The sequence below is a fragment of the Gorilla gorilla genome, chromosome 13 (assembly GCF_029281585.2).
Source record: "Gorilla gorilla gorilla isolate KB3781 chromosome 13, NHGRI_mGorGor1-v2.1_pri, whole genome shotgun sequence".
In the NCBI taxonomy this organism is placed as follows: Eukaryota; Metazoa; Chordata; class Mammalia; order Primates; family Hominidae; genus Gorilla; species Gorilla gorilla.
In genome coordinates, this window is record NC_073237.2 from 131,308,940 (window position 1) to 131,326,828 (window position 17,889).

The 17,889-nt window shown below is 48.9% G+C and overlaps 1 protein-coding gene across 2 annotated transcripts; it reads right to left on the minus strand.

Moving 5' to 3' along the window:
* Positions 1–4,505: 4,505 nt before the first annotated feature.
* FCN1 (ficolin 1) lies at positions 4,506–15,177 on the minus strand. 2 transcript variants are annotated; one of them, XM_004048838.5, is made up of 9 exons: positions 15,050–15,177; positions 13,641–13,754; positions 12,049–12,102; positions 11,677–11,712; positions 10,814–10,846; positions 10,250–10,377; positions 9,720–9,849; positions 8,363–8,497; positions 4,506–7,265 (listed from the first exon to the last, which is right to left on the minus strand). In XM_004048838.5, the coding sequence occupies exons 1-9, from the start codon at positions 15,129–15,131 to the stop codon at positions 7,018–7,020; spliced, it is 960 nt and encodes a 319-aa protein (XP_004048886.3). In that variant the 5' UTR covers positions 15,132–15,177; the 3' UTR covers positions 4,506–7,017. The 2 variants fall into 2 exon arrangements, with proteins under 2 accessions (XP_004048886.3, XP_018889717.2); XM_019034172.4 differs by having other exon boundaries at positions 10,790–10,846.
* Between the last annotated feature and the right edge of the window lie 2,712 nt (positions 15,178–17,889).

Genomic DNA, 17,889 nt, shown 5'->3' on the forward strand with positions numbered 1-17,889 from the left:
AAGTATATATACTGTCATGCCCACAGCAACCTGTAAAAGAATTACACAAAGAGATACAGTCAAATGTTGGCCAATTAAAACAGAATACTAAAAAAAATTCAAGTAGAGCACAACTAGCAAGATAGTAGGTTTCAGTTAAATCTTATATATGATTACATTATGTGTAAATGGCATAAACACAAAATTAAGGACATCAATTTTCAGATTGGATTAAAAAACCCAAATTATATGCTGTTTACAAGAAACCCAACCTCAACTAAAAAATATAGAGTTGCTAAAAGTAAAATGGGGGAAAAACTTATCATGTAAAATCCAAGCAAAAGAAAACTGGAAAGGCTATAGGAATAACAGACAAAGCAAAATTCAGAACAAAGACTATTATCAAGAATAAAGGGTGCTATTACATGTTGATAAAAGGGACAATTCAGCAAGGACACAATACAGTTCCAGAAGTGCATTCACCTAAAAATGCAACGTCAAAAATTGAGGAAAAATCTGCTAGAACTGAAACGAGAAACAGATTAACCCACCATTATAGTTAGAAAGCTTATACTTCTCTCTTAGAGAATCTGTTAGTAATCAACAGAATGACTAAACAGAAAATCAGTAAGACTACGAAAGTGGTGAACCATGCTATTAATCAGTTTATTAATCTATTTTTTATATATAGACTTTTCAGTAGACAACAGCATAAAACATATTCTTTTCAAGTTCAAATTGAACTTTCACCAACATAGACCATATTCTGGGCCATAAAATAAACATTGGCAAATTTAAAATAATTGAAATCATATTAAGTTTGTTCTCTGACCCTGATAGAGGTAAGCCAGAAATCAAGAACAGAAAGATATCTAGAAAAATCCCAAATAATTTGGAAGTAAAAGAACACAATTTTAAATAAACCATGGGCCAAAGGAAAAGTCACAGAGGAAACTCTTAGAACTGAACTAAAATAGGTGAATTTTACTGTATTAAATGATACCTCAAAAAATCTGACTTAAAAAAAAATCCTCTCTGCCTTCCTGAATACTATGTCTAGCATTCAATCAAAACCCTCCAAGTGTGCCAAAAAGCTAAGATTAAAAAGAAACAAACAACAGAAGATAAGATCTACAGGCCACTGAGGTGTTTAAAATGTCTTTAAAAACGACTCTGACTGGTGTGTTGAAGAAAATGGAAGATGGTGAAAAAAATAGGTGAAAAAGTGGAGAAGTGGAGCCAAGCATTGGAGTCTACACTGGCTATTCTATAACTGAAATTAATAACTCAATCGATGGTTTTCTATTGATAAGCAAATTAGATACAGTGAAAAGCATTATTAGTGAACTGGAATATAGGTCAGCAGAAAATATCCAGACTGAATGTGAAAAGGAAAAAAGAATACAAATCCAGAAACTAGAAGAAGAGACATATGAGACACGAGCAAACATTGACCATCGGGGTAACTGAAATATCTGAAAGAGAAGAGGGAGTAGAGTAATAGCAATATTTAAGAGATAATGGCTAGCATTTTTCAAAACTCATGAAAGACATCAAGTCACAGATTCTATGAACCCCAAGCAAGACAAATTCAGAGAAAGTCTCATCCAGGCACCTTGTAGTAAAACTATCAAGGCAAAGAAAAAAAATCTTATAAATGTATTTTTTGAAAAAAGTCATATTACCTTCAGAGGAGCAACAAGACTTTCAGCTAGCTTTTCAGCTGAAATAACTGAATCTGAAAATACTGGACATCTGTATTTACAGTGCTAAAAGAAACTAATTGGCAATATAGAAGTCTACACCCAATCTAAATACTATTTAAAATGAGGCAAAATAAAGATGTTTTCAGATAATAAAAGTGACAGAATTCATCCTCAGCAGACTTTCATCAAAAAATATATGAGGCTGGGCACAGTGTCTCACATCTGTAATCCTAGCACTTTTGGGAGGCTGAGGCGGGTGGATCACTTGAGGTCAGGAGTTCAAGAGCAGCCTGGCTAACATGGCGAAACCCCATCTCTACCAAAAAATACAAAAATTAGCCCAGCATGGTGGTGCACACCTGTAGTCCCAGCTACACGGGAAGCTGAGGCAGGAGAATTGTTTGAGCCCAGGAGGTGGAGGTTGCAGTGAGCTAAGGTCATGCCACTGCACTCCAGCCTGGGGGACGGAGTGAGACCCTGTTTCAAAAAATAAAAATAAAAAATATATATGAAAGGGAGTTTGTCAGGCAGCAAGAAGATGATCTCACACCAAAAATAATGATAATAATAATAATAAAATAGAAGAAGGAATAAAGGGCAACATAAAGTATAAAAATATGGTAAAAATGAATACGGACTGCACAAAACGATACTAATAGCCATTTCTTGCAGGACTTTAAATAAATGTATCATAGCATGGCGGCAAGAATGGCATAAAAAGCAGAAGGGAGTTAATATAGTTAGAGGTGTTTCAAAGTCTTCATTGGTAAAGTGGTAGAAGGAATAATTTATAGTACACCATAAAAAATCAAGGCTATATATTGCAATCGCAAGCATAAACACCAAAAGATAGGAAAAGAATGAACAAGTTATAAGCTGATAGAGGAGGTGACGGGATAATGAAAATATTCAACAAAGACGAGAGAAGATGAGGAAGGAGAGGAAAAGAACAGAAACAACACTATGTGGATGTCCACGAATGCCCAAATGTTGCTGGATGGGCCCACGCCTACACTCCTACTTGAGAGATCCCATGGCCGGGAAGAAGAGCACTGGCCCAAGAGGAGGAGGGCTTGATTTCTGTTCACCCATTCAGCTTCATCCCTCAAATCACAAAAGCTCTCTCAGTTCTGCTGATGTGCGCTGGGGAGGAATTGGTGATGGGAAAAGACTCTTCATCTCTTCATAAGCTTGCTTTGCTTCTTTTATTTCGAGACAGAGTCTCGCTCTGTCGCCCAGGCTGGAGTGCAGTGGCGCGATCTCGGCTCACTTCAACCTCTGCCTCCTGGGTTCGCGCCATTCTCCTGCCTCAGCTTCTCGAGTAGCTGGGACGATAGGCATCCCCCACCATGAACGGCTAATTTTTTTATATTTTTAGTAGAGACGGGGTTTCATCATGTTAGCCAGGATGGTTTTGATCTCCTGACCTTGTGATCCGCCCGCCTCGGCCTCCCAAGGTGCTGGGATTACAAGCGTGAGCCACCGCGCCTGGCCGCTTCTTCTTCTTCTTCTTTTTATTTTTATTTATTTATTTTTTTGAGGCGGAATCTTGCTCTGTTCCCCAGGCTGGAGTGCAGTGGCACGATCTCAGCTCACTGAAACCTCCACCTCCCGGGTTCAAGCGATTTCTGGCGGATTTTTGTATTTTTAGTAGAGAGGAGGTTTCATCATGTTGTCCAGGCTGGTCTTGAACTCCTGATCTCAAGTGATCCACCCACTTCAGCCTCCTAAAGTGCTAGGATTACAGGCGTGAGCCACTGTGCCCAGCCTGCTTTGCTTCTTAAAATTGATGTTCAGTTTCTGAAAGCTACAAATTCAAAAACTCAATTCATCCTGAATATTTTAAGTTTGGCTTACAGTTCTTGTTTTTCTACTTATAAGACCTGCAAATCTTAAGAGTCACCTTTTTAGAGTTTTTGGATACCATACATTTAGTTCTTTAAATAACTTCAAACATTTAAAATTGCAATAAGAAGTGGAATACACTCGAATTTCTCCTGCGGCATTTCAGCTGTCTAATGAGAAAAACCTCCTTAGCACTAATTAATCTTTAAAAATCTAATAATTTAACTTAAATCTTAAGAAATCTAATAATTTAACTTAGAAATGCAATGAGCTCAAAGTCTCTTAAATATGCCAATACTGTGTATAAACGCACTAAGATTTCCATGTAACATTACAAGATGATTTTGATTAGTTAGTTCCACATTTTATATTGGATTTGTGAGATTCTTCATAATAGGCCAAATTATTTAAACATTAAAAGACTGTGAAAAATCAAACCTGTCCAGATTCCTTAATACAAAAGGCATATTTTGGCCAGGCACAGTGTCTCACGCCTATAATCTCAGCAATTTGGGAGGCAGAGGCGGGTGGATCACTTGAGGTCGGGAGTTCAAGACCAGCCTGGCCAACACGGCGAAACCCCATCTCTACCAAAAATACAAAAAAATTGCTGGGCATGGTTGTGTGCGCCTGTGATCCCAGCTACTTGGGAGGCTGAAGCATGAGAATCTCTTGAACCCGGGAGGTGGAGATTGCAGTGAGGTGAGATCACTCCACTGCACTCCAGCCTGGGTGGCAGAGTAAAACTCTGTCTCAAAAAACAAACTAAAAGGCATATTTCTATGGCTATTTTATATTTATATTTATATTAATCATATTTATATTTTATATTTATACTAATCATTTCTAGACTTAAAGCTAAGTCTTCCTAGGTTGTAAAAATGCTTACCTACTGAGGGACGAAAGTACTATCCCAATAGTGGATTTTGTGATGGACTAGAGATTGTGGCAGGGGCGTGGTAGGGTCTGGTCCACCCCCAATGGGCTACAAGGACCTCTCCTTACAGGTATTGAGTCAAGAACACTGGGCATCATTGGAGGATGTGCCTGTAGCTCATGTTCCTGGATCCAAGCATGTGCAGTTTCTTTATAAGTAGTTTTTAAATTGTGGAACATAACATGTACTCAAAAGTGTATAAAGCAAAAGTACAGCTTAATTATTTTTATCACTAGTTAACAAACATCCTTACAATCACCACCTGGGTCAAGAAACAGAGCATAGCCAGAACCCCAGAGGCTTGTCCCTGTCCCTTCTCAGTCACCATGTGGTCCCACCCTCAAATACAATCACTTTCTTATTTTTCCTGTATACATTTACCACCTAAATATGCATCCAAAATACCATTGGCTACTTTTGCTTTCGAAAAACTTTATCTACAATGGAATCCATAGCACATACCCTCTTGAACCAGCTCCTTTTGCTGCCATGTTTGTGAGACTCATGCTCCTTGTGTGTAGGTGTCACTGTGTAATTGTCATGGCTGTATGGCGTTCTACCCAATGGCTATCCTTGCATTTTGTAACATCCATTCTCTTCCTGATGGGTATGTCGGCTGATTCCAGTTTGGTGCTATGGTGAGTATTTGGCTGTAAAGATTCCTGGCCATGCTCCCTGGTACACATGACGGCCATATCCAGGCCCTGAGGTGGGACTGGCAGGTTAGAGGACTGTGTGTCTTCTTCTCCAACAGTTGATGCCAAGCCATTTTCCAGGTTGGTTCCATCAATTCGCATTGTTACTAGCAGTGTATGCAAATCCCCCTCCCACAGTCACCTCTGACACTGGTGCTGTCCATCTTTCTAACTTCTGAGGCTCAGATGAGGGTGCCGCAGTGACTCCTTTGGGTGCTGATTTGCATTTCTCTGGTAAGTGAAAAGTGGAGCACTTTTTGGTAAACACCTTGCTCCCCTGCATGTCATCTTCTGTGAAGTGTCTGTTCACATCTCATACCTTTTTTTATTTAACTGAGCTGCTCTAATTCTTTTATTATTTGCAGGAATTCTTTCAGGTATAAGCCTGTGATTTATTTATTTTTGTATAAGGCATGGTAGGCAGAATAATTCCCTGCCCCCACCACTGCCCCACCAAAGATGTCCTGTCCCAATACACACAAAGTCAGAGCCTGCAAATACCTTCCATGGCAAAAGAGACTTTGCTGATGTGGTTACGGATAGAGACCTGGACATGGGAGAGGATCCCAGATTATCCAAGTAGGCCTAGTCTAATCCCATGAGTCTCAGGAGTGGAGACCCTGTCCCGTGGGGCTTGGGGGGAGAGGGGACAGTGGATGAAGGGTCAGAGAGATGTGGTGCTGCTGGCTTTGGGGTTGGGGGAAGGAGTCCCGGCCAATGAATGCCAGTGACCCCTGGGGCTGGAAAAGGCAAGGAAGCAGGTTCTCCCCTAGAACCCCGGAAGGAGCCACCACTGCTGAGTCCTGCCTGCTGGCCCAGTAAGGCCCAGGGACTCCAGATCTACCAAGCCAGGAGGTGACAAGTTCTTGTTGTTTCAAGCCACTCCATTTGTGGTGACTGGTTGCGGTAATAGTAGAAAACTAAAGACTTGTGTGCCGCACCGTGATTCTGCCCCTCTGGCCTTCCTTTGGTTCCCTTAGTGTCCTTCAGTAAGTGGGAGCTCTTGATTTGAATGGAGTCACACTTGCCACATTCCCTTTGATGCTTCTTAGGTCGTGGTTGAGAAATCTCCCCTGGCCTGGGAGCTGGAGAAGCCCCTTCTCCATCATCTCCTAGAAGCCTTGTGCAGCTTTTCCCACTGAGGTCCGCGGTCACCTCTAGCTGAGGTCTGTGTGTGGGAGGAAGGCCTCTTCGGAATCTTCTCTGTGCAGGTGGCTGACCAGGCGCTCACTTAGTGAGTGCTAAGTGTTTATCTCTTCTCAGCAGCCAGCCAGCCCAAAGCATGAGCTCTGCCGTGGTGGGAAGCAGAAAAGTTCCTACTAAACTTTCCCCCTTTTTAGTAAGTGTTTTCTGGACCCCAAAGTGACCTTTTTCAAGAAGTGTGAAGTGTTGTGAGTGAGGCGTGGGGGGACGGGGGAGGCTTGGGGGTGGAGGTGAGGATCGCCCTGTGTCAATTACTGGAGGTGGAAAATCCTCGCAAAAGTCACTCAACCTGCCTGAACATCGGTAGTGCCATCTGCTAAATGAGGGTCCTGACTCTTCCCGACTTACCAAATTCCAGGGAAAGACCTGCCGTGCAACAGACACAGGAAAGTGATCAAAACCACTGGTGTTCAAGAAACACACATTGAAGCTGGTAAAACTTTTCTGTCCCAAAGTAAACATATTTAGAAACATAATTCTCCCTCTGGTGAGGTTGTGGGCGTGTGGCGGCTTGACTGAGCTGGGGGCAAAGGGGCAGCTGTGGGTGTCATGGGAGTGTGTCTGGCTGGGGAAATGGGGTGACTTCCACGACGCAGCGCTTGTGGGTGTGGCCTCCCCACTAGCAGGTGCGTGTGGAGGGGTCCTGGCCCGTCTAGGCGGGCCGCACCTTCATCTCTGACACCTTGTAGCTATATTTGTACCCCTTCGCTGCACTCCAGTTGATACCATTGGCATAGCTCTCATGGGGTCCCATGAGGTAGAGACCATTGAGGTTTGAAGCATGACAGTCGGCATACCACCAGGCTCCCTGGAACTTCTCAGCACAATTGGAAGAACTCACATCATTGTCTTGGTCTTTGGTGGAGAAGAAGTTGTTGTTGTGGCCCGTTAGAGAATTACCTGCTCACAGAAAATGTGGGGTTTGCAGATGCTGGAAAAAGCCCTGCCACTGTGAGACCCTCACCACATCCTGCCTCTGAGCAGAGCCAACCTCACTTTAGCGATGCATGAGCCTAGGTACAGGTGCACAAATGACCCACCCAGGCCTTGGAGGAAGGGGAAGCAGGAGGCAACCTCTGGCAACCTGGTCTGGAAATCCCTCTCCACAACCTGAGGCCCCTGCTCCAGCAACCACCTGTTTTCTCCAGGGCTCCCGCAAACTGTCAGGCCTCGTGCTCTCTCCTGGAATGACCTCCCTCCTCCAGCCTGCGCCGCTCCTTCTGGTCTCTCCCCACGTCCCCTGGGGCCCTGGTGGCCCTTGGTAGGTTCAGGACAGCCCTCACCTGGGGGCTTCTCCTCTATCTCAAGCCCTGAGCCTGAAGCTCATCCCTGGCTCCTATAGCTGAGAAGTGTCACCCCCTGAGCCTCAGTTTTACCACCTGCAAAATGGGGGTGACCTTCCCTGCCCTGCTGCCTTCCTTGGAGGTCCCGCGTGAGATCGTGCCTGTGAAAGGACTGCACAGACTCCAAGGCTGTCATTTCCAAGGCTCCCCTGGGACTGCCTTTCTCCATGGAGCAGTTAGTTACACAGACTTCCAGCTGCAGCAATTCTCAGCGCCTTTCACGAACGAATGTGCACTGGGAATTCCCTAAGCAGACACCCTGTAGGAAATGCCTCCCCAAATCGTGTAGCCAGAGACTCCTTTTGGTAAAGAATGTCCCACAAGGCTGGTGTTCCATGGAGCACAGTTTGGGAAACAGCTCTAAGGCACCCATGAGAAAAAGACGTCATCTTCCAGGTTTCAGCAGTGATGCTGGTGGGTCGTCTCAGCCCTGCCCAGACAGCTCACTGTGCGGCAGACATAGCCTTAGGAATACCAGCCGCTATGTCCTGTGAGCCCCACGCTGTACAGAGACACAAATGCTAGTGTCTGCTTGATAGATGGAGAAATGGGATTCAGAGAGGGGAGGGCCCAAGGTCACCAGGGGAGACAGAGCCAGGTTCTCTCTGCTTTCCTAGCCCCACTCAGGCCACCCAGCCCCAATCAGACACTCACCTGCACTGCCCCCGACAAAGGCTCCCAGTACCAGCTTGTACTTCTCTGCCTCGCCAGCCACCTTGAATGATTTGTACTTAGCAAACTGGTGGTTGCCCTCAAAGTCCACCAGGTCTACACGGAGCTCGCTGCTTCCTGTTGGAAAAAGATTTTAAGGCCCCAGCCTTTAAGATCTTTCTGTCACCAGGCATGAGGGCTGGGGATGGGTAATTTTTTTTTTTTTTTTTTTTTTGAGACAGAGTTCCGCTCTTGTTGCCCAGGCTGGAGTGCAATGGCACCATCTCAGCTCACTGCAACCTCCGCCTCCTGGGTTCAAGCAATTCTCCTGCCTCAGCCTCCCCAGTAGCTGGGATTACAGATGTGTGCCACCACACACAGCTACTTTTTTTTTTTTTTTTGTATTTTTAGTAGAGATGGGGTTTCACCATGTTGGTCAGGATGGTCTTGATCTCTTCACCTCATGATCCACTAGCCTCAACCTCCCAAAATGGTGGGATTACAGGTGTGAGCCACGGTGTCCGGCTGGGGATGGATACATTCTTAAGGGATGTCTGAACGTGGCATCCAGGAAAAAAATCAACCGGAAATGTCAGAAAATCCCTTGTTGCTATCAGGCCCTCAGGGATGGCTTTCTGTTTCTAAACACCTTTCCCGTTATTTCAGAGAACTGAACGTGCCCCACTGGAGTTCACTGGGTGGAAGGGAGCATTCTTTCATTTTGAAAGTGTACCTTCTCCTTCTAAGGGTTAGTGAGCCACTAACACAGCAGTGGGCGAAGCTATAATTGTAGTTTCTTTTGCAGGAATTTGAGGCACCTGATTGGATTCCTTCAATCATGCCACAGGGCAGTGGGCAGGGATAATGGACCAGCAATTATACAGACTGCCTCAGGACCAGCTGTGAAACTCATCCCCTGCCCCAGAGGGTTGGGGGGAGGCCCTCTCACTCAGGTGAGTGAGGCTGTGGGGGCCTGCTGAGGCGTGGGCTGGAGGAGGCGAGCGTGGGCTCTCCATGGGACTAAGATGCCAGCTTCAGAGGCAGATCAACAGCTGGAGATGGGGGAAGGCTACCCCAAGCCCCATTGGTCTCTCTCCTGCTTCCCACTCTCAGGATCTAAGATGCCAGTGGGACCAAGACCTGAAGAGGCCTTCAGCCCAGGGCTCTAACCGTTTCCCTTCCCGATGTTGCCAGAGCCTGCGGCAGGGGACGCAGCCCTTAGAGGTCCTGGTGCCACCTGAGTGTGCTCAGGGCCCAATCCCCTGTGGGCCAAGAGGTGCTTATGTTGCAGATGGCCCAGGCCTAAGGGGCAGGAGCACCTCAGGGCCCCCCAACCCCTGAGCCGCGGCAGTGGCCCTACCCTGGGCAGTCAGGGCGTGGATGTTGTCGTTCCCCAGCCAGAACTCCCCCAGCTGACTGCCGAAGCCCTGCTTGTACGCGGCCCAGTCCCGATAGAAGTCCACGGAGCCATCCATCCTCCGCTGGAAAACCTGCGGAGGAGCCAGGATTCAGAGTTAGGCGGGGCAGGCCGAAGTCCCACAGCACGGGGGACCCGCCCTCCAGAGGAGCAGCATTTGTAGTTGGCAGAGCATCACAGGCCGGTGCCACACGCACACCCACCTGGTCTCCTCACAGACTCCACGGGATGAAAGAGGAAATGCAGTCTCAGAGAAGAGAGGCAACAAGCCCCAAGCCACACAGCAGGAGAGCACTGGTCCCCTCCCAGCCTCCCCGATGGCTTGGACTTTTACCCACGGGTCACTTCCTCCATCATCTATGATTGTCCCCATCCAGGGGAATAGAGAATTCCAGAGTGTGTTCTCCCACCAGGTGTGCAGCCTGGCCTCCGGGACTCCCAGGCTGACTGCCTCTGCCCAGCCCCACACTCACGGTCCAGCCCCCTCCGTCCGTGTCCATGTCACAGAGCACAGTCAGGGGCCGGCAGTCGGGCAGGTAGATGGTGTGCCAGCCGCTCAGGAAATGCCCCCGGTCTAGCAGGTCCTTGCAGTTGCGTGGGCCTGGGAAGGGAACCCGGGGAATGGCTGCAGGACGGGGGCCCTGGGCAGGGCAGGGGCAGTGGGAGGGAGGCCCTAGAGGGAGGAGCAGGGCCACAGGCTTCTGTGCGGACTGAGCAGGACTCCGAGGCCTGGACAGGGACACGGCCCCCAGGGCCACGCAGCTGTGATGCCCACACCCAGTCTGCCAACCCTCCCACCTCCCAGTGTCTCCCCCACCTTTGCCTCCTGGGCACCCGGCCTTCTAGGGTAGATAATAGTAGAGCCCAGGTTGTCATGGAAGGGATTCAGGTGATAGCTGCCCATTACTCGAGTGATTGAGGGGGGATGATAGGTGCAGACAGGGTTCTGTCCTTAGATTCCGTAGGGTGAACGTGTGCAGCTGGCCCCAGGGGTGGAGGCAAGGCTTGGGTACCGAGGTCAGGGTGTGATCCGTCACCTGTCGCACACGACTGAGACTGCCCAGCGTCTCCTGTGTGGGGAGAGGAGACACTTGTTGTAAGCTTGAAATCAGAGCCTTCTTCCTGGTCAGCCCCAGTGCCTCCCTGAGCACAGAATAGAGAATGGGCAAAGGCAGCTCCTCTGATGTCTCCAGCACACGTGGCACAGGCCTAGGGAAGGATGGCCAGACTCGACTTCCCCAGAGGCACCAGCCACACGGTTGTCCATAGGCCCCTGCTGTGCAGCTTGAGCTTGGTGGGCTGTGGCAGGCGCTGCAGGTCCTGCTGGACGAACTGGACCCCTAGTGGGGCCTTCGCCACTGATAACAGCGAAATAACTCTTCAAGCCTGGCAGGGTCACTCCAAGCCTGCCCTGCCTCCGCCCTGGCCTCTGTTTCTTGGGACTCAGATATCGGCGGACCCTCAGCCCCCGGCTCTGATTCTCATTTGTGTTTGTGGGCGGAGCGTGGGTCTGCAGACCCTCAGCCCCCGGCTCCGGTTTTCATTTGTGTTTGTGGGTAGAGCGTGGGACTGTGTCTTAGAGTCTTGCACATTTGGCTTTTTTAAACTTTTACAATTTTTGCATAAATGAGCATAAGTAAGACAGAAATTGAAATATTGAAGTGTCACCATCTATGCACTGATGTGGTCCTGCTGGCCACTGGGAGTGACTGCTGTAGACACCGGGGTTTGAGCCCTCATGGATTCTGACAACAAAGCCCGCTGGACTCCTTCCACCCCTCCCTGCCCACAGCCTGGATTGACAGGGACGTGGGCGGTAGGCGGGCGGACTGAGGCCTCTGAGACCCCTCCCCTGGACAAAGCCTGCAGAGGCAACTGCCTGGGTCCACGGGTGGCTCACCTTTCTCTCCACGCATCCCCTTCTCTCCTCGGTCTCCTGGAGGAAGAGGCAGGATAATGAGCTTTTGACCCCAGATGTGTGGGCCATGGAGAGGCTGGTCCCAGGGTGGGCTCCTGGCCTGGATACTGCATCTCCCCAGGCCTGCAGGCTCACTAAGCCATCACAACGCCCAGGTCTCAATGGTGGGGAGGGGCCCCGAGGCCTGGAATATCCCAGGGTCCCTGTCTGCCTGCCACTGTCTTTCTCTCTCTGTTGCCGTGTCTCTCTGTGTCTGTGTCTGTGTCTCTGTCTCTGTCTCTCCCTCCCTCATTTCATTACAGACAGCTCCAAGGTCCCTGCTCAAGGCCTCCTCGCTGTCTGTCCCCTGGTTACCTTTGGGCCCCACTGGTCCTGCCTTTCCAGGGGCTCCAGGGAGACCGCGTTCTCCTGAAAATTCCAAAGACATATCACTGAGAAAAATGCAACCTAAACAATTCTCCCTGGAAATCTTTGCCCCAAGTGGTTAAGTCCTGACCCTCCCCCACTCTGCCTTGAATCCCTTCTGGTTCCAGGAACCCTTAGAATTGCTAGCCATGGATTTAGCCTGGGGGTGACTGCAGATGGAGGTGAGGGAGTGATGGAGGGGCCTGCACCCCACCTTGGGCTCAAGGCAAGGTGCACCTTGCTCCTGTTTGTGCCTTGGGAGCAACCTGGGTTTCACACTCTGTTGACCATAAGCCTGGGCCCAAGTCACCCTCACAGAGCTCTACTGCCTAGCAAGGGACCAGGTTCTGGAACAAAGAATGCGTCCTCAGAGAGCCTCATCCTACCACGTCCCCACACGGAGAGGGTGGGCGCCACGTGCAGCCGCTGCTGCCAGGGAGGATCCGGTTCCACCGTGCGCCTGAGCTCCTGGGGTGTCACACAGCCCTCCACGCGGTTCTGGCCAGAAAGGTGACCCTCCCGTCCCCGATGCCAGCCAAGAGGCAGCCCCCAGCCTGCTTGCTGACCCCAGTGGCTGGGGAGAGTGTGTGGGGGCTGGTTCTTGCTTTAGGGTATATTAGCCAGCCATGCCCACTGGTAGAAGCCTGGTTCAAGGGAAGTCTGAGCCAGACTTGATTCTTCTCCTGCCAGGGAAGGGCTTCCTCCCCAGTGTTCCCTCAGCAGGGGATAGAGACCGCATTCTCAGGTCCAGCCTGCGGAGTGGGCACAGAGGACCTGGCCCCGGACACCCACACGGAAGCCTGGACACGTCAGTGAAAGTCCAAGTCATAGGGACATTTGAGCTTGTCCCATCTACACTGGGACATCCCCACCAAGTGCTCCGCAGGCATCATCTTGAATGCCTCCAGGCATGGGGAGCTCACCCCCTAAGGCAGCGCCCTTTCTGAGCTTTTGTGCACGTCTGCCTTATGCCATGCTTAGGGGGACCCAAAACCACCCAAGGCAGGTGCCTGCTGTTCATTCTCCCATGTTCCCTGCAAATCCACATGCAGAGCTCAGGGCTCAGGATTCGGGTGCCCTCTGTGCCCTGAAGTAGACCAGTCCAAGTCCCAGCCCCACTCCTTACTGGTTTGTCAAGTAGGAAAGCCTCTGACCTCTTTGAGTCTCAGTTTTCCCATATGAGGCAGGTGCAGAAGAAAGCGGTCACCTCAATTTTCAGGTGAGAAGGTGGAGGGACATAGAGCTTAGAAGTCTTGCCAGTAGCCAAGCAAAGCTGGTATTGGATCAAGGACTAGGAGACAGAGCTACAGAAGCATGTCCAAATGTGAGCTCATGAAATAGTTAGGAAAGACACTCCCTCCATTTCAGAACCCTGTTGGGCCCTGGGAGTCAGCTCTATTCCTGGCTCTAGCAGGGGCCCCACCCAGGCTCTTGATCTAGGAACCATGGTGGGGGTGTTGCCCAACTCTGCAATCAGTTTCATAAAGAGCAAGAGCCAGTGCCCCTGCCATGCCTGGCCTCCCCACCAGGCCCGCACCTACCTCTCTCTCCAATGGCACCTGCCTCTCCTTTTGGCCCTGGGGCCCCGGGCAGCCCCGGGCAGCCTCGGAGAATGGTGAGCTTGTCAGAGCCCTCCAGGCCCACCACCTTCACCTCTGCAGAGAAACACAGGTGCCCACTCAGTGCCTGGCCCAACAGTGGCTGGGAAGTGAGGTTTTCTGCTCTGCTGGGGCCTTGGTCTGTCCTCACCCCTCAGGCACTGGTGAGGCGGAGATGTGATGGGGGGCAGAGCTCTGGCGTTGGAGGCCACCCCGACCTAGGGGAGCCCCATCTCCTCCGTGCTGTGTGTCCTGCAGCAAGTAACTTAACTCCTCTGAGCTTTGTGCCCTGGGCTGCCAAGCAGGGATAATAACAAGGTTGTGGCCAGGATTTGGTTAAAGAATGTGCATTTTAAATATCTTAGTGTAATTTATGGCATTTAGAAACAGCTTAACAAACAGTGGGCACTTTCAATAACTAATGACAATCAATATTTCTAAAAAACCTGGGGAATTGGGGCTGACAAAGCATTTTCCCTCCCAGACCTTGGGAATGTGGTTGTAGAATTACTGGGCTGGAAGGGGTTTCTAGTTCCTCTGGAGAGGGGCTGTGTGGGGTCCAAGGACACAGAGCCAGGTGTGGCACAACTGGAGCCAAACCAAGGTTGTTTACTTCTTTGAAAAAATATTTTTCATTTTGTTCATTACAAAATCCACACGCCCTGCTAAGGGCGCGCTTAGAGACCATGGAACGGAGCAGTGCTCTCACCGGAGACATGGCACTGCCATTTTTGGGGTATTTCCTTTCTGTGTTTCCAGTCCTCCTTCCACTAGAGCAGGCTGTAATTTACTATTTATGTTTCCTTCATAAATATGTTATCAGCCAGGGACACCAGGCCGTCCTTAGGAGCAGTCTCTTGCTGAGCGTCACAGAACCACCTGCTCCCGAATCAGCGAGGGAAACACCTCACCACCGTTCAAACCCTTGTCCCTATCAACTGATTCCGACTCTCTTGGAGGAGAGCCAGAAATCTGCCTTTTTAACAAACCCCCCAAGTCCGTGTGGCAGCCACCGTATTAGAGGGTCTTAGAGTGCCTCCCTGGTAAGCCCGTAAGAAGATAAAGTCAACAGTATTTTCTTCCTTCTCAGTGACAGATTCCAGACCCATCTGTGAAGCTCCAATGGGCAAATCCTGGGCTTTCAAGGCAGACAGACCTGGTGACATCCTTCCCCTATCCCTCCATGACCCTGGGCAATGCCTCAGCTGCCCTGAGCCTCCACATAAACAGATCTGTTGGGCATCTTCGCACGAAGATGTGCATGAAAGAAAGGTTCTGCCTGGGACACCCGAGTGTCAGTGAATGGGGTTGTTACCAGCTTTTAGGGACCAGAAAACCCGGGTCTGTCTCACCTGGACACGTGTCTGCCGCCTGGGCAGGCAGGTTCTTGATATGCAGGAACAAGACTAGCAGGACAGCGAGTCCCCGGGCCATGGTGGCTCCACTCAGCTCCGTGCTCTCTGGCCTTTGACTCTGAAGAGTCCCCCAGCTGTAACAGGGCAGAGGAAACCAGCTCTCGCCTTGTGCCACAGTTTCTCAACTCCCTGGGGGACACCCACTTCCTATGGGCTGCTTAGTTGCACCAACAGGAGGTATGAGGTCATCTCAAAGGATGTTTCCTTCCACTAGGCTCCAGCAAGATGCCCACCCCATTGGGCTCTCTTCCCCAGCAAAGACACCCTGCTCCCAGTCCAGAGAGCTCCTGAGACTCCTCTGCTGGAAAGCATCGGCTTTGCTTGTGGCTTAAGGAGAACACAGCCCCCACACCCCGTTTCCATCCCCCAGCTGTCCCCAAGCAATACTCAGAAACCTAGACCTTAACCTTGGGGTATAAGGAAGGTTTTGCTGAAGATGCTTCCTTGCCTCATCTATTCCCAGAAAATTCAGGGTTTGTCCGTCATCAGGCACTTATCATGGATGGAGAGGAAAAAAATGTTGAGCACTTGTTATGTCCCAAATACTATTTCCATCATATCATCTTGCACCAGCCCCATTCGGTGGAGTAAATTATTTGAAAGTTACAGCTGGAAAAATTGAAGTCACTCCACTAGTAAGAGCCAGGCATTGGACTCAATTCTGTCTAACGCCTTGTAGATCACTGGGATTGCTCATTTCACCTGAAGGTGGGGATGCCTCTTGTTCCCCCCAAATCCCTGAGGCCATGTTCCTACTCCACGTCTCGTGCTGTGAATCATGCTTAGCCAGGCCACGTTGTGGACACTTTGCGCGGGATTTTTAGAACGTATAGAAATAGTCACTAACGAGAGTCAGATGGTAGCAGGACTAAGGAGCAGGGAGAGGTGTTGTTTTGTGGTTTGCAACTTCTCTGAGCCAGTGTGTGTAGGCTGGGTTTCCAAACTCACGGGCTCCCCAGGTGGGGGAGAAGTGGAGGGGCGGCCCAGGGGTGGGGGATCCAGGAGACACAGGACCTTGTGTCCAGGCTCTCTGGGCACCACAAGTCTCGACTGTGTGTGTTTGTGTGTGTTGGCTCCAGCCTGTTGAGAGACAAGGGCAGGAGGCTTCATTGCCTCAGACACCGCTTAGTGTCCCTGAGCTACTGGCCCAGGCGGGAGAGGTCTGGGTGTCAGTGGTGTGGCCTTCTTTCTTGGAGAGGATCCAATTCAGGAGGAGCACTCACCTGGGATATGGTCAGAACAGGGAGAAAGCCAGCAGGTCTGTGCCCCTCAATTCCATTTGCCAGCTGCCCCCTGGGTGTGAGGGGATCTCCTCTTCCTTGCAACGTCAATAGGTTTATTTCAGGTGAGAAGTCAACACCACCTTCAGATATCAAGTCAATGTTCCCAAGAGTACGTGAGCCCAAGAGCATGAAAGAATGCAAGATTCTGGCAAGTTAAAATATCTTAACATTGGATCAACAAAAGTCATTTGATTCCTGGCAATGGCAGTTTAGGTATTTGGGGGCATCCTATTAAGGACAAACAGACAAAACCTTTAAAAAGAGATTTGCTCGAAGGCACCGTCAAGCTAGCTATGTAGTAAAGGATTACTTTGCCAAGCTCTCAGGAGCCACAGAAATCTTAGAGAAGTGAAACTAGTAGTGGGGACCTCTTTTTGCACAGGGATTTGCCAGTCTCCAAAAGAGAGGTGAGAAGTTGGGCAGTGATTTCACCATCCTGCAGAGCTGAAGGTCAAAGACTGGGGCCTACGGCCTGCCAAAGGTATGGGTTTGGGGTTGGCTTTCAGAAGGGCTGCACCCTAGCAATAGGATGAGTGAGCAACAACCAACCTTCACAAGGGCTGCAAACTGGTTTTGAGACATCTAAGTGTCCCAGGAAAGGAATCTCAACTCCTGGAATTATTGCTCATGCCCCCAGCCTCCTCGCTGAAAGAAACAAAAATCTTCTCTGAAGGAGAATGACATCATCCCAGGTCATTATTTCTGCAAAGTGTTTAATTTTTTTCAAATGAAATGTTAAAACACAATCAACGATAACCAGGCTCATGGGAATAAAAGACAGTGTGTATAAGGACCAACAGAAACAACAGAATATAGAAAGAGGTCTTTGGAAGCTGTGGATACTGAAGTTACAACATAATTAACAGGGAAAATGGAAAACCATCCTCAGAGACTGAGAACAAATAAGGATGCTTGTCATCACCACTGTGGTCAACATTGTATTGCATGTCACTGTCCAGTGCAGTAGTCAAGAAAACAAAACCATAAAAAAGATTGGAAAGGCAGACACAAAGTTGTTATTTTCAGAAGACATGATTGAGGATGTAGAAAATTCTAGAGTTTCTACAGATAAACTAGCAGAATAAAAAGTTTAGCAAAAATCAATTGCGCTTCTAAAAACTAGCCTCAAAGAATTTAAAAATGAAATTTAAAAAATTTGCATCAGCAACACCAAAGTCAAATAACTGTGAATAAGTCTAACAACATCCATGCTGGTCTTCTGTGTACGAAACTATCAAATAGGAACAGAAAGACCTAAAAGAAGATTAAAATAATTAGAAGGATATTCTATATGTGTGGATTAGAATACCAAATATAGGAAAAATAGTCATCTTCTCTTAATTTATCTAAATATCCACTGTATTATCAATTAAACTACCATTTTCTGTGACAATTGACATGGTGAATTTAAAATTTATATAAAGGGCCGGGTGCAGTGGCTCACACCTGTAATCCCATCACTTTAGGAGGCTGAGACAGGTAGATTACTTGAGG

Excerpts from the sequence above, each read along its gene's own strand:
- FCN1 (XM_019034172.4), bottom strand. The coding sequence starts at position 15,131 with ATGGCCCGGGGACTCGCTGTCCTGCTAGTCTTGTTCCTGCATATCAAG. Across the intron at positions 13,755-15,049 it reads GGCGGCAGACACGTGTCCAG|AGGTGAAGGTGGTGGGCCTG; the intron begins GTGAGACAGACC and ends GTTTCTCTGCAG. Across the intron at positions 11,713-12,048 it reads AGGACCAGTGGGGCCCAAAG|GAGACCGAGGAGAGAAGGGG; the intron begins GTAACCAGGGGA and ends CTCTTCCTCCAG.